The sequence below is a fragment of the Lactuca saligna genome, chromosome 5 (genome assembly GCF_052625555.1).
Source record: "Lactuca saligna cultivar CGN05327 chromosome 5, ASM5262555v1, whole genome shotgun sequence".
In the NCBI taxonomy this organism is placed as follows: Eukaryota; Viridiplantae; Streptophyta; class Magnoliopsida; order Asterales; family Asteraceae; genus Lactuca; species Lactuca saligna.
The window spans coordinates 307645450-307660748 of NC_136421.1; the positions used below are offsets into that span (position 1 = coordinate 307645450).

The window sequence follows — 15299 nt, forward strand, 5'->3', positions numbered from 1 at the left end:
AGTCATTTTCCCTAACATATAACGAAGGCCATCACTTTTATCCTCATGTAATTCTCTAAAATAAGTGGGAAAAAAATACCTTAAAACCCTAATTTTGACCCCGATTTGACGTTCTTTTCCACCACTTCCATCATATTTTCTCTCTCTCTCTATATATATATATATATATATATATCCTAATCTTTCCTACCAAAACTGCAATTGAGGGGGTGTTTGGATAGGAAAATAAGAGGTGCTTATTGTTTATTCCCACAATAAGCTAATTTTAGTGTTTGGATAAAATCTAGTTTATTAGGCTAAATAAGCTAATTTTAATAAGCATCCCTCCTCATGATTATTGCTTATTTCCAACACAAATAAACTGCAAGCAATAACCTAAAATCTAATCCAAACACCTTTCGTTTCTTTGTAGGAGTCCACCCTAATGTTTCGTGGATTCTTTTCATACAAGTAAACCCACCCACCCAATCCTCCGTGCGTCTACTCTACAATCATTCACACAAATTCGTCATCGCTTCTCATTTAAGACAATTTTAATCATCAATCCTAGCAGCTACTGCTACTAATCGTTTCTTCTACATACAGTTAGCTCTCTTTTGCTCTATGATTTCAAGTCGGTCAAGTTTTAGGGATTTTGACGCAATTCGTAAAATTAATACTCTCTCTGGTTGATTGTGTTTGGCTAGTTTCTCGTTTTAATTTCATGAAGGTTGGTTAGGTATAGCTCGATATTGCTGGGTTTTGGGAATTAGTTAATTTTGCCATGTTTTATATGGAAAACGGTAATATAGAAGGGTGAAATTTCTTTGCTTTGCGACTCTATTTTCATTCATTCTAATGAAATGAATCAAATGGTAACGCTAATTCCCCATTTTTTATTTAGTTTGACAATTTTGGAACTAGTAGGATGTTCTTTGATTAAATAGGTGATTCGTGCTAGAGTTGTGTTTTATTGAGCATGTACCTGAACAGACCTCCAATGGTTTCTTGTGGATTTCTTCAACTGATATTAGTCAATTATTGCATTTCCAGGTGCTATGTATGATGCTGCTTCATAAATGATAGGGTAAACTGGAAGGGCATAATGACATTAGTAACCCACCAATTCAGGTAAAAGAAATTCTGACTACTTTTTATACTGCCTGCATATGTTAAGATCAGGAATTGGATGTATGAATGAATTGTTTGTGAGAGTAATGAATAAATAATGGATACGTTATATTTGCCTTTGAAGGGTTCATATGCTCCTCCAAGACCTTTATCTTTGAAGAAAGGGATCGATTTTTAGCAGCATTTCCAATTGTTAAGAGAAGAGATATTGTATTGTTGAAGCATAGATGTTCTTTATGGTGAGTACTTATCTCTACACGTTCATAATATTGACCTTTCAAAATTTACACTGTCTATGCTGGATATGACTGCTAATTGTAAAGCTTTTTTCGAGCCACATCAGTGCCAACTCAACAACCCAAAAACCTCAACATAGTTCCACTACAGGAAAGCTTTTTTCACTAAGCTTATCTATGGGTGCTATGGAACTAAATTTATTGTTAATTTTATTTTTCTACACAAAATAATATAAGTGAAATTAAATTTAAATAACTGAATCAATTCCATCTGTATGCTCCATATACCTCTCTTTCTTTCTTCTATCGTTTCTCTAATTCTAACTATCTACTGTTGTTATCTACTGATATGCATTTTGAAGATTTGGATTGAATAAAAAAATAACATACCTGATAGAAGAGGAATAGTAAACTTACATGATAGAAGGGACATGGATATCTGAAAGTTGATATTCTAACTTGAAAGTGAATAGCTGATTCATAGGATCCAAAACCATCACAGAAACAATAGAAATGGTCCTAACCAGTAGTTATTGTAGCACTTAACTCTTTATATGTAACTCTAATAAGATTAACTGTCATATATTATGCTTTTGTATATGTGATATCAAATTTGAGTCTTATATTGTGAACCATGATTTGGTTTATCTACCCTGCAGTGCCTTGAGCATTGATGAACTTTAGGAAACCCCTGGAAAATCCTAGATTTGTTTGGACACGAACCTCAACTGCTTTAAAAGGGCAAAGGGCAATATTGGCAATAAGTTCTGCAGATGCAGAACCTGCAAGGTTGATCAAAATTTTATACTTTGCTGCATTTTTTGACTGTTTTAGCCGTACTTTCCAACAACAGATTTCATAATATTGCTTTTTAACAAGTAAACGCACCCACCCGATCATCATCCTTGCGTCTAATCTACAATCATTCCCATTAATTAATCATTGATTCTCATTTAAAGTTCTAATTAATATCATTTGTTACACGCTACTGCCACCGATCGTATTTGAAGCAAACAGATAGCTCTCGTAATCTCTATGATATTCAATTCATTTGAGTTTTAGTATAGGTAAATAGCACAAAAGACACTAAGTTTATACCAAAATTCTAATTTGACACTGTTTTATTTTGTCTCAAATTTGACACCGTGTTTTCCAATTTGTTATAATTAGAATTTTGATGTAAACTTAGTGTCTTTTGTGGTATTTTCCCTTTTAGTATTGTCAAAACTGTTAGGCAATTAGCAAAATTAGTACTCTGTTGTTGATTGTGGTTTGCATTTCGAGTCTCTATATATGATGTGGTTTCATAAAACGACAGGTTGAGTTGGAAGGGGACAATGACTTGATGTTGGTTCATTTTAAGTCGCTTGTATTTGAACTCTCAAAGCTAAATCACACCCTTTCGAGAACCAAATCATTTCATGCTTTACTAATTAAGACCTGCCTTTTCCATGACCCATTTTATGCAACTAAAATCATAAGGTTTTATGGAATCAATAATGACCTCACATCTGCCTGTAACTTGTTTGATGAAACTCCTAACAGAAATGTCTACCTTTGGAATTCCATCATCAGAGCTTACGCCCAAACCCATTATTTTCTTGATGCATTTACACTCTTCAAACAAATGATAGCCTCAGAAACAAAGCCTGATAATTTCACACTTGCTTGCATTTTACGTGCTTGTTCCGAACAACTCAATCTTGAAGCTCTTAAGCTTGTGCACGGGCAAGTAATTGTTTCTGATTTGGGATTGGACTCCATTACTGCTAGTGCACTTGTGTCAGCTTACTCTAAATTTGGCCTCGTTGATGATGCAAAAATGGTCTTTGATAGGCTAAAGAACCACGACTTGGTTTTACATAACACAATGATTACTGGTTATGGATCTTGTGGGTACTGGGAGAAAGCTCTAAATTTGTTTATTATGATGAGAAGAATTGGAAATCAACCCGATGGGTATACAATGGTAGGGTTATTATCGGGTTTAACATGTTCTAGTTTGTTGGAAATCGGCCAAGGAATCCATGGTTATTGTTTGAGAAGCGGGTTTGATTCTAACATACACATAAGTAGTGTCCTTGTTAGTATGTACTCAAGATGTGGTTGTATGAATTCAACCTATAAAGTATTTAGTGGTTTATTGCATCCCGATTTAGTAACATGGTCTGCTTTAATATCTGGGTTTTCACAATCTGGAGAGTATCATAATGCCTTAACTTCTTTCAAGAAAATGAACTCCTATGGTAAAAAGCCAGACTCCGTTCTTGTCTCCATTTTACTGGCTGTAACTTCACAATTGGCCATTTTGGCACCAGGTGTCGAGCTGCATGGCTATGCCATACGCCATTGCCTACATTTAGAGGTCATGGTGTCTTCTGCATTGATAGACATGTACTCAAAATGTGGTTTTTTGGACTTGGCACTCAAGGTGTTTGATGAAATGCCTAAGAGAAACATAGTTTCATACAATTCAGTAATAGCAAGTCTTGGTTTCTACGGACTTGCATCCGAAGCTTTTGAAGTGTTTCATGAGGTTCTTGAACGAGGTCTAAAACCTGATGAATCTACTTTCACTGCTTTACTATCTGCTTGCTCCCACGGTGGTCTTCTTATAGAAGGTCGAGACATTTTCAGAAGAATGAGGGACGATTTTGGCATTGAAGCAAAGACTGAACATTATGTTCATTTTGTGAAGCTTCTTGGTATGGCTGGGGAGTTAGATGAGGCATATGAGCTTGTTAACTCGTTGGGAGAGCATGTTGATTCTGGTATTTGGGGTGCACTTCTTTCTTGCTGTGATGCACATAATGATTCGAAAATGGCAGAGATTGTGAGTAAGCGACTTCTTGAAGGTGAACAAGAGAGAAGCAACTACAAAATTATGGTTTCTAATATGTTTGCTGGAAATGGAAGGTGGGATGATGTGAAAAAATTGAGGGATGAATTAGATGATGTGGGTAAGAGGAAAGTTTGTGGGGTTAGCTGGATTGAGACATAACTGAAGGAAATACCAAAGTCCAAAGGGCTTGTAATTAATTCATGGTTCAAGTTTCGTTGTAGTTTAGGAGTAGATTTTTAGGAGTAGATTGAAGGGTGTTTAGGATGGTTGTTCAAAAGAAAAATAACAAAGGAAATGATACATATATATGTTAAATATATGAGATTAGTGGTTGCAATTTTGGCTGTTTTATTTAGTAAATGAGTTGAGTTGGATTGTTTTTATCTTTAACAAATTAAATGAATAAAACAATTTTTTTTGTTGTAAAATTTTTAGGTATCGTAGTCAAGTTTTCTAGCAATTTATTTGAGATTTTTTTCACTTAGGTGTTGTTTGTTTTTCCGAAGTGAAACTGTGTAAAGTCTGTCGACCATTTTTGCAGCCGTCTGCAGCAGAAGAGGTGGACCAAACGGTTACAGACTGTAATGAGAAACGTATTTGTTTTTTTAATATCTGCAGGCTGCTGCAGATATTAAAAAAATTTAAAATAAAGTGATTTAATAAACCGAAAATAGTTTTTTTGGTACCAAAAATTTAATAATTATAGTTTTAAAACATTGAAATAAAATTCAAACAACCAAATTAGTCTTACAATAACATTTTAAAATAAAATTCATACAACCAAACTTTAATAATTCTCATTTCATATTTTGCATCAATTGTTCGGCAATTTCATCTCGTAATGGGGTTATATATTCATGGTCTGTTGCAGTACCATGTGTTAAAATCTCATCTTCATCATTATCAACGACTGCATTGTTATTCCGAACCGAAACATTTGGTTTATCATATCGTGCAAAATACTCATAACGGGAAACATGCAAGGGTAATGTTTTGTTGTGTAACCAATGAGAATGGTGTCATACTCTTTAATATAGGGAATCATGCTTTCAAGATACCAAAAACATGCTCAATGACATTCCGAAGATTTGCTTGTGGTTAAATTTTTCTTTATTCGTTAATGCACGTCTTCGACGAAAATCTCCAAGCCAATACCTCACATTACGATACGGTGTCATAAAATCTCGAATGTTTGCATAGGCGGCATCACAAAGATAATATTTATTTGTGAAAAAAACAAAAAAAAAATCATTTATTTTTCAAATTAAGATAAAACTATTTAAATAACCATAAATTTACCTGATGGTGGAAATGAGAATGATGCATGTAGATTTGTTAATGCTTCTGATAAAATTTTAGAATCATGTGTTATCCTTTCCCAACCGGCCACAACAAACGTAAACATCATGTTGAAGTCACATATTGCCAACACGTTTTGGTAACAATCGTCTTTTCCCCTACTTCTATATAAATTATGTTTGTTTGCGGGGACAACAACATGTATCAAAGTGCCATCAAGCGCATCAACTGCTCATTTGAACACCTGTCGTAGCCTTCTATTATGTCCTGAAATGTTTGGATTCAGATTAAAAGAAGTTGGTACTATAATGTCATGTGCGGAAAGCAACATTTTGTCCAACACGTCATGAAAAAATTCATAAATTTTTTGCTTTAGTGTTGAAATCTTCGCTTGATAATCACGTATCGTTGGTTATGACCGCTCATCATAGAAAACATAGCCATCTTTTTCTCAACTGATACATATTTGCTATCCTTTAACGCGTAATAATATAAAATAAAAAAGCATAAAACTCAAGTACCAAATAACATAAAATAAAACTCAAGTATCATATATATATATATATATATATATATATATATATATATATATATACCTTTTTAAAGTATTTTTAAATATATTAATATTTATTTTGTTTATATAGTTGCAATTTATTCTTATACTACTTTTGTTACATTGATTGGGTTTAAGGACATCCCCAAGCCGCTTCTTTGAAAACTGTCCCATTGTTGTTTCTAGAGCTTTATGCAGAACTCTTTGATGAAAATAGTGCCTCTGGTAATCTCAGTTATGCCACATCCTAAACACCATCGGGACATGGATCATCTTCTTTCCATGTCGCACCACTACATCTTATGGACACCCCTTCTGTTAACATAGATGAGGATGATTTCTTTTCAAATCATACTAGTGAGACTTTTACTCTGCCACCACCTTCTGTTGCTTCACCTTCTTGTAACCCCAACAAAAGGCTAAACCCTCAACTCCTAGACATCGAGCTGCTAGTGCCTCACCTGATCCACCTTCTAGTGCCTCCCATAAAGCTTCTATTACTGTTGATGATTTAGCATTGGAGATGCAGAAAGCTCTACAACATTTGATTCAAGGCCAACAATTCCCCAATGTTTAGAGAAGCTAGAGTTGCTCGAGTTAGGCCCGGTAGACTCTCTACGATTTTCTGTTTATCATACTTTTGGAGGGACCATGAATATGAGAGAGATGTGGGTAAATTTGCCTAATGATCCACAGATATTAAGAGGATGGATCGAGATAACAACTACAAGTTTAGGAGTATTGAAGGATGGAAAGATTGTTTGTTAATTGCATGTGTTAGAACTATGTGGTTATGTTTTTGGTTATTTGGTACGTGAATGTTATTTGCAGTATGTGGTTATTTGGTACTTGAATATTATTTGCAGTATTTGGTACTTGAACTATGTGGTTATGTATTTTGGTAATTTGGTTATGTTATTTGTTACTTGAGTTTTATTTTATGTTATTTAGTACTTAAGTTTTATTTTATGTTATTTGGTACGTGAGTTTTATGTTTTTTTTATTTGGTACTTTTGTTGATTAATAGGTTCCTAATGGATCACGACAAAAAAAAAAATACTTCTCATAATTCTGATGTACCTGTACGCCCGCTACTTTTGGAAGAGGGGTGTGAAACGAGTACGGGACAACGACTCAGAAATGACGGGACATGAATTTACATTAGAGTTACTTCATCGTAATTCTCTATAATGTATTGAAGTACTACGCATGTCTCGTGAATCATTTGTCGGACTATGTGTGCATTTTAGAGTAAATTACGCATTAAAGGATAGCAAACATGTATCAGTTGAGGAAAAGATGACTATGTTTTTTATGATGATCGGTCATAACCAACGATATGTGATTATCAAGCGAAGATTTCAACACCCAAAGCAAACAATTCATAAAATTTTTCATGAAGTGTTGGACAAAATGTTGCTTTTCGCACATGACATTATAGTATCAATTTCTTTTAATTTGAATCCAAATATTTCGGGACATAGTTGGAGGCTACGACGGGTGTTCAAAAGAGCAGTTGGTGCACATGATGACACTTTGATACATGTTGTCCCCGCAAACAAACTAGATTTATATAGGAGTAGGGGAAAAGGCGATTGCTACCAAAACGTATTGGTAATATGTGACTTCAACATGATGTTTACGTTTGTTGTGGCCGATTGCGAAAGGATATCACATGATTCTAGATTTTTATCAGAAGCATTAGCAAATCCACATGCACCATTCTCGTTTCCACCATTAGGTAAATTTATGGTTATTTAAATAGTTTTATCTTAGTTTGAAAAATAAATGATTTTTTTTTGTTTTTTTACAGATAAATCTTTGTGATGCCGCCTATGCAAACATTCGAGGTTTTATGGTACCGTATCGTAATGTGAGGTATTGGCTTGGAGATTTTCGTCGAAGACGTGCATTGACGAATAAAGAAAAATTTAACCATGCACACGCAAAACTTCGGAATGTCATTGAGCGTGCTTTTGGTGTCTTGAAACCACGATTCCCTATATTGAAGAGGATGACACCATTCTCGTTGGTTACACAACGAAACATTACCCTTACATGTTTCACGTTTCATAATTTTATAAGAAGAGAGGGACTACGTGATGAGTATTTTGCACGATATGATGAACCAAATGTCTCGCTTCGGAATAACAATACAGTCGTTGATAATGTTGAAGATGAGATTCCAACACATGGTACTGTAGCGGAGCGTGAATATATGACCCAATTACAAGATGAAATTACCGAACAATTAATGCAAAATATGGAATGAGAATTATTAAAGTTTGATTGTATGATTTTTATTTTAAAATGTTATTGTAAGACTAATTTGGTTGTTTGAATTTTATTTCAATGTTTTAAGACTATAATTTTTAAATTTTTGGTATTAAAAAACTATTTTCGGTTTATTAAATCACTTTATTTTAAATTTTTTAATATCTGCAGCAGCCTGCAGATGTTAAAAAAAACAAACACGCTTCTCTTTATAATCTGCAACCGTTTGGTCCACCTCTTCTGTTGCAGACAACTGCAAAAGTGGTCCGCAGACTTTAGACAATTTTACTTTGGAAAAACAAACAACACCTAAGTGAAAAAAAAGTGTCAAGTAAATTGTTCTAAAACTTGACTACTATACCTAAAAATTTTACAACAAAAAAATTGTTTTATTCATTTAATAAAAACAATCCAATTCAAACTCATTTACTAAATAAAATAGCCAAAACCGCAACCACTAATCTCATAAATTTAACATATATATGAATCATTTCCTTTCTTATTTTTCTTTTGAACAACCAACCCAAACATCCTTTAATTTGCTCATGAACTACACTGAAACTTGAACCATGAATTTATTACAGGCCCTTTGAACTTTGGTATTTTGTTAGATCTCAATCCAATTAACCCCACGAACTTTCCTCTTACCCACATCATCTAATTCATCCCTCAATTTTTTCACATCATCCCAAGACACTAAGTTTACATCAAAATTCTAATTATAACAAATTGGAAAACACGGTGTCAGATTTGAGACAAAATAAAACAGTGTCAAATTAGAATTTTGGTGTAAACTTAGTGTCTTTTGTGCTATTTACCTATACTAATACTCGAATGAATTGAATATCATAGAGAATACGAGAGCTATCTGTTTGCTTCAAATACGATTTGTAGCAGTAACAAATGATATTATTAGAACTTTAAATGAGAATCAATGATTAATTAGTGGGATACAAAGTGTTGCGCGTGTGTTGCGTCGCGCAACACAAAGTGGTTTGAAGAAGTTTTTAATAAAAAACAAACACCACCTTAATTTAAGGTTAATATCATTGTTGGGCAATAAATTCGTTCAAAGTGTTTTAAACGGCCCAACTTATTTTCTAGATTTTAAGGGGTATACAATGATTTTTGTCGAGTTTAAATTGTCCTTTGAGAAAATTTGAATGGGTAAGTCGGTTACACATTTGCTATGTCATAGTTGTTGGTCAACAAGTTTTTACCAAGGTGACATCCCTTATATAGATTCATATTCTACTCCATTTCCTTTCCCAGTCAAAGTTATCGTGTCATTTTCTCCTTTCCTCTCGATTCCACACTTTAAACCCAATGCTTTTACACAAAAATGGCTCATTCCATCCTCCATCTAATTGGGTTTATTGGGAAACTCATCACAATTGACGTAAAGGGGTTGTAACTCTGTTCACAGTTGCTATTTCATATGATAGATGCAAGTTTAGTCTTCAACAAACCTATAGAAATGAGCAACAAACATGGGTCATTAGAGAACATGGAGAAAGAGAGACTAATTTCTCCGTCATTAGAACAAACATATGGTGTGCACGATGATGATGGTGAGGTGGAGGCTTGTGGGTTTCGTTTCAATCCGAAAGAAATTCAAAGGTTTATGGAGTAATTTACGAGGGGTATTAGTTAATTCTTGGGAAATTGGTCGATCCAAATCGTAGAAAGGTTGTCGTACTATTATGGCTGTCTTTGAATTCAATATAGGTAAATATCAGTTTCCATATTTTTCATCTTTATTTAATACTCGATTTCCTTTTCATTGGAAGCTTAAAAAGATTTCTCTCAAAACCTTATTAATACCATCTCTATATATCTCTCGTGATTAGGGCTGTAAACGAACCAAACGAACACGAACAAGGTCTTGTTCATGTTCGTTCGTTTAAGTTAGCCGAACAACAAACGAACACGAACGGATAAACGAACGAGATTTTCTTGTTCATGTTCGTTCATTTAACAAATTACTTTGTTCATGTTCGTTCATTTATGTTCGTGAACATGCTAAACGAACATAAACGAACAAACATAAACGAACAAAGATAAAAAAAACACAATTGAACATATATGAACATAAACGAACATACAATATAACAATATAATAAAAAATAATTGAATATAGATGAATATTAATAAACTTCAACGAACAAACATAAACGAACGTAAATGAACATCATAAACGAACGTTCACGAACATAAATGAACGAACGAGACCATTGTTCATGTTCGTTCATTTAACTAAACGAACAATAATTTTTGTTCATGTTCGTTCATTTATTAAATAAACGAACACAAACGAACTTCCCGCCGAACAGTTCACGAACGGTTCGCCAAACGTTCGGTTCGTTTACAGCCCTACTCGTGATTGTTTGCTTAGTTTTGGTGGAGTATGTCAAATACCCTCATTTCATTAGAAGAAAGTAAGTGAAATCCACCATTCCCCTCTTAATAAACTTTAGGTCCAAGTGGATAGCCATGTATCAGCTACATCATGTTGACTAGGCATCCACCTTTTCTCAAACTTATTGTATGACATAGTGGACATATTATTTCAAGTTAAAGGACAAAATAAGGAGATGCATCCACATTATGCCTTTAGAAAGCCAAAAAATAAGTTAAGGAACCATTTAAATCAATTTAAGAAAGTTCGTTCTGCAAGAGTGACATTAACCCATTAATTTATTTAGTGAAGCTTTAATTTTTTATGCATTAGTTGTATAAATTGGTTGCGGATTGAAAGTAACTACATAAGTTGAAAAAGAAAGCTACTTCCTTGCGTTCATAAGTGATTAACCTAATATATTGGCAACAAAGTAACTAGATGAGAATGACTCAAGTTTTTTTTATGCTTATAAATTATAAGTGTTTTATTGAGAATATTAGTTTATTTATGATATTAGCATATTATATACTATTTTGTGTCGATCAATCTAATTCATAAAAAAAAATATTTGTTTTGTTCTACTCATTTTTTACCGCCTTTCAAGTAATAAAGTTAATTTATAAAACTTAGTTAATGATCTTGTTGTATAGTTGTATTTATATGTTCATAGTCGTACCATGAAAGAAAATGAGTTGTTTTTCTTTTTACACAATCACAAATTTAAGCTTATGTTTTGATGTAGTGTTTGTTTCTAAATCTAGAAATTGCAACTTTCCATTCTTTCAGTAAAAAGAATGGACACCTTCTAGATATTAATATTGCTTTATTAAAAAAAAATAAAAAAAAATATTGCTTTATTAAATAATAAATAAATAAAATATATAACTTCCATTGTTTTTAATATAAATTGAATGTGAAACTTTATTATATCATCTTACTTATAGCACTTAATTGTAATTTCTATAGATTTTCTTTTTTCAATCAACATTCTACTTGCCACGTAACTTTTTCTATACCAGTAGAATGGCAAGAAGTGTTTTAAGACTAAAATTATTAAAAAATTTGTGTTGAAAACTATTTTAATTTTATAAAATTAGTTTATCTAAATTTCAGTCTATTGCAGCAGTCTGCAGAGGTTAAAAACAAACAAACAAACTTCTTATTACATGTTGCATTCGTTTTGTGTACCTCTTCTATTACAGAAGGTTGCAAATGTGATGCACTAATTTCAGAAAGTTTTGCTTTGAAAAAACAAACACCTTAGAGTAAAAACATAAGAGATTAATTGTTTAATATAATTATATGTTCAGTATGCTTTTAACACGGAAAACAGTTTTACCAAACGATTAAGAAATCAACTCGTAGAAACAATTTTCAAAACTAAGGCAATGAACTTGTGAATCATATCGTAAAATATGTTATTTTATAAAGGATTCATGCAAACCATAAACAACATTTTCAGAACTATTACTTGTAAATTTGGTAGTCTAAAGTTGGAGACACATCCTTGGTAACACCCCCACAGAATCAGGGTGTAGGATTAGCACTTGTAACCAGAATCTCTTGTAAGGAGAGCATGACTGTTGTGTATAGATCTATATGTGATCGACTATCCCACACCTTACTGCTAGCTACAGTTGGACCAACAAGTTCAGGGGTGACAAAGTCATAAAAAGATATTGGCCCCGTTACGTGCCATATCAAGTCTAAGTACGGTTATGACACTCGTAACCTAAATAACAATAATTTACTTTTGTAATAATGAAACAAGTGAACTAACCTCAAAGTAATAACCAATTTGACTACTAGTAGGTATTAATAATACCCTTAGGATTTAGTTCACCTCGTATTTGTTAGTTTTATTTATGTAATAAGGCTAATACACCTCGCAGGGAGCAAACAGGGTTTTTCAAGAAAACTAAGTCTAACGATATAAGTATGGTAGATATATGTACACCTCAGACTAGAACAGATAACCAACCATCAACTTTTTTGGGAAAATATAGGATTTTCCCGGGATAACTCAACCTTTCATAAACGGGTTGTTTAACAAATAATTAACGAATATTCAAACATCTTTCATAAGAAAATATAGGATTTTCTTGAGGAACACTTTTCAAACGGATCAAAGAAACATTTTTCACCAAACTAAATGCTTATGAACTCACCAGCATTATGCTGATATTCTTTCAAACCGTTTGTATTCTCAGGGATTTGTAGACAGGTACTTCCAGGATTTTGGAGAAGTCGGTGCGATAGAATCTTGTCTTTTCATTTTACTTTGATGTGTATAAAACTATGTACTAAGACAATGTAAAACCTTTTTCATGTATGTATTCAATGTTTGTTTGTGTTCACTATGCTTGATATGATATAACTGTTGTGATACTACGCATGACGTCACCCGCCCCCGGACGTTTCTGCCGTTATTTTTGACGCCTCGGGGGTGTGATAGTCCTACATGCCCTCCCATAGAGAATCTCGAAAGGAGGTCGATCAATGTTGGTGTGATAACTATTGTTATACGAAAACTCCACCAAAGGAAGATATGTATCCCAACTCCTGCTGAAATCCAATACACATGCCTGCAGCATGTCCTCCGATGTCTGGATAGTCTGCTCACTCTGACCATCAGTCTGCGGGTGAAAATCCGTACTGAAATGCAAGTACCCAACTCCTCGTGGAATCTCTTCCAGAACCTGGAAGTAAACTGAACATCCTATCAGAAACCACGGAAATTGGCACCCCATGTCGTGTCACCACCTCTTAAGTGTAAATATCGGCCAACTTCTCAGCCGAAACACTCTCCTAGATTGGATTAAAGTGTGCACTCTTAGTCAATCGACCCACGATGACCCATATCAAATCCACTATGTGCGTCGTCCATGGTAATTTCGTGATAAAATCCATCGTAATCTCTTCCCATTTCCAAATGAGAATTCCCAACGACTCCATTTTGTCATGTGGTCGCTGATGCTCGGCCTTGACTTTCCTGCAAGTCAAGCACCTCTCCACATACTAGGCCAAATCATTCTTTATGCATGGCCACCAATAGTCAGGCCGAAGATCTCTATACATTTTTGTTGCTCCAGGATGAATAGAACCTCGACTTGTGCATCTCCTCCATCAAAACCTAATGCGATCCACCCCAATATGGAACCCACACCCTCCGGTAAAGGGTCAATAATCCCCGACTATCATAATCAAAGGAAGCCACTTGACCCACTATGCGCTCACTCTTTCGGTGCTCTTCCTTCATAGCCTCAACTTGAGCCTCTCGAATCTGCTCCAAGAGTGGGATGATCACAGTCATCCTCAAACATACATCCCTGATCGGGGCAGTAAGCACCTTGCGGTTGAGAGCATCGACCACCATGTTGGCCTTCCCCGGGCGATAAAGGCTCACACAATCATAATCCTTCACCACATCCAACTATCTATGTTGTCGCATGTTCAGATTTGTTGATCCATCAGATACCTTAGACTTTTGTGATGTGTAGATAGTACAACGAACCCTATAGAGGTAATGTCATAAAATCTTGAGGGCGAAAACCACAGCCCATAACTCCAAATCATGTTGGGATAAGTCGCCTCATAAGGCTTCAACTACCTCGAAGCGTATGCGATCACATGACCTGACTACATCAAAATCGCACCCAGACTAGTGATCGATGCGCCATAGTATACAAAAAAATCCTCTACACCCTCAGACAGGGTCATAATGGCGCTTCACATAATCTCTGTCTTAGAGTCTCAAAAGTTGTATGTTGCTCAGGCCCCAACAAAAAGTGACGGTCTTCTTCGTCAACCGGGTCAAAGGAACCGCTATCTTGGATAAATTCTGAATGAATCTCCGATAGTAACCTGCCAATCCAAGGAAACTTTGAATCTCAGATGGAGACCTCGAAAACTCCCACCTCATCACCATCTCAACCTTGGCCAGATCAACCAGAATACCGTTCTGGTTGACAATGTGTCCCAGAAGTTGCATCTCGCGCAACCGAAACTCACACTTGGAGAACTTCGCATACAAACTCTTCATCCTCAAAGTCTCCAATAGCTCTCTCAGATGCTCCTCATATTGTTCCTGAGTCTTGGAATAGACCAAGATGTCATCGATAAACACAATAAAAAATCAATCCACCATAGGCCTGCATACGCGATTCATGAGGTCCATAAATGCGGCTGGAGCATTGGTAAGCCTGAAGGGAATCACCACGAACTTGTAATGACCATAACGAGTCTAGAAGGAAATCTTCGGTACATCCTCCTCTCTGTCCCTTATCTGGTGATAACCCGAATGTAAATCAATCTTGAAGAACCAAGATGCACCCTGAAGCTGGTCAAATAAATCGTTGTCCAGAATACCGTTTTGGTTGACAATGTATCCCAGAAACTGCACATCGTGCAACCAAAACTCACACTTGGAGAACTTCTCATACAACATCTTCCTCCTCAAAGTCTTCAATACCTCTCTCAAATGCTCCTCATGTTGTTCTTGAGTTTTGGAATAAACCAGGATGTCATTGATAAACACAATCATAGACTGGTCCAGCATAGGCCTGCATACGCGATTCATGAGGT

At 34.9% G+C, this 15299-nt stretch overlaps 1 protein-coding gene across 6 annotated transcripts; it reads left to right on the plus strand.

The window, feature by feature from the left end:
- Positions 1–408: 408 nt before the first annotated feature.
- LOC145048531 (putative pentatricopeptide repeat-containing protein At1g64310) lies at positions 409–4564 on the plus strand. 6 transcript variants are annotated; one of them, XM_078997052.1, is made up of 4 exons: positions 410–1110; positions 1235–1349; positions 2006–2135; positions 2892–4564. In XM_078997052.1, the coding sequence occupies exons 3-4, from the start codon at positions 2020–2022 to the stop codon at positions 4345–4347; spliced, it is 1572 nt and encodes a 523-aa protein (XP_078853178.1). In that variant the 5' UTR covers positions 410–1110; positions 1235–1349; positions 2006–2019; the 3' UTR covers positions 4348–4564. The 6 variants fall into 6 exon arrangements, with proteins under 6 accessions (XP_078853179.1, XP_078853178.1, XP_078853175.1 ...); XM_078997049.1 differs by lacking the exon at positions 2006–2135 and having other exon boundaries at positions 410–718; positions 1033–1110; positions 2665–4564; XM_078997050.1 differs by lacking the exon at positions 2006–2135 and having other exon boundaries at positions 410–709; positions 1033–1110; positions 2665–4564.
- Positions 4565–15299: the final 10735 nt, after the last annotated feature.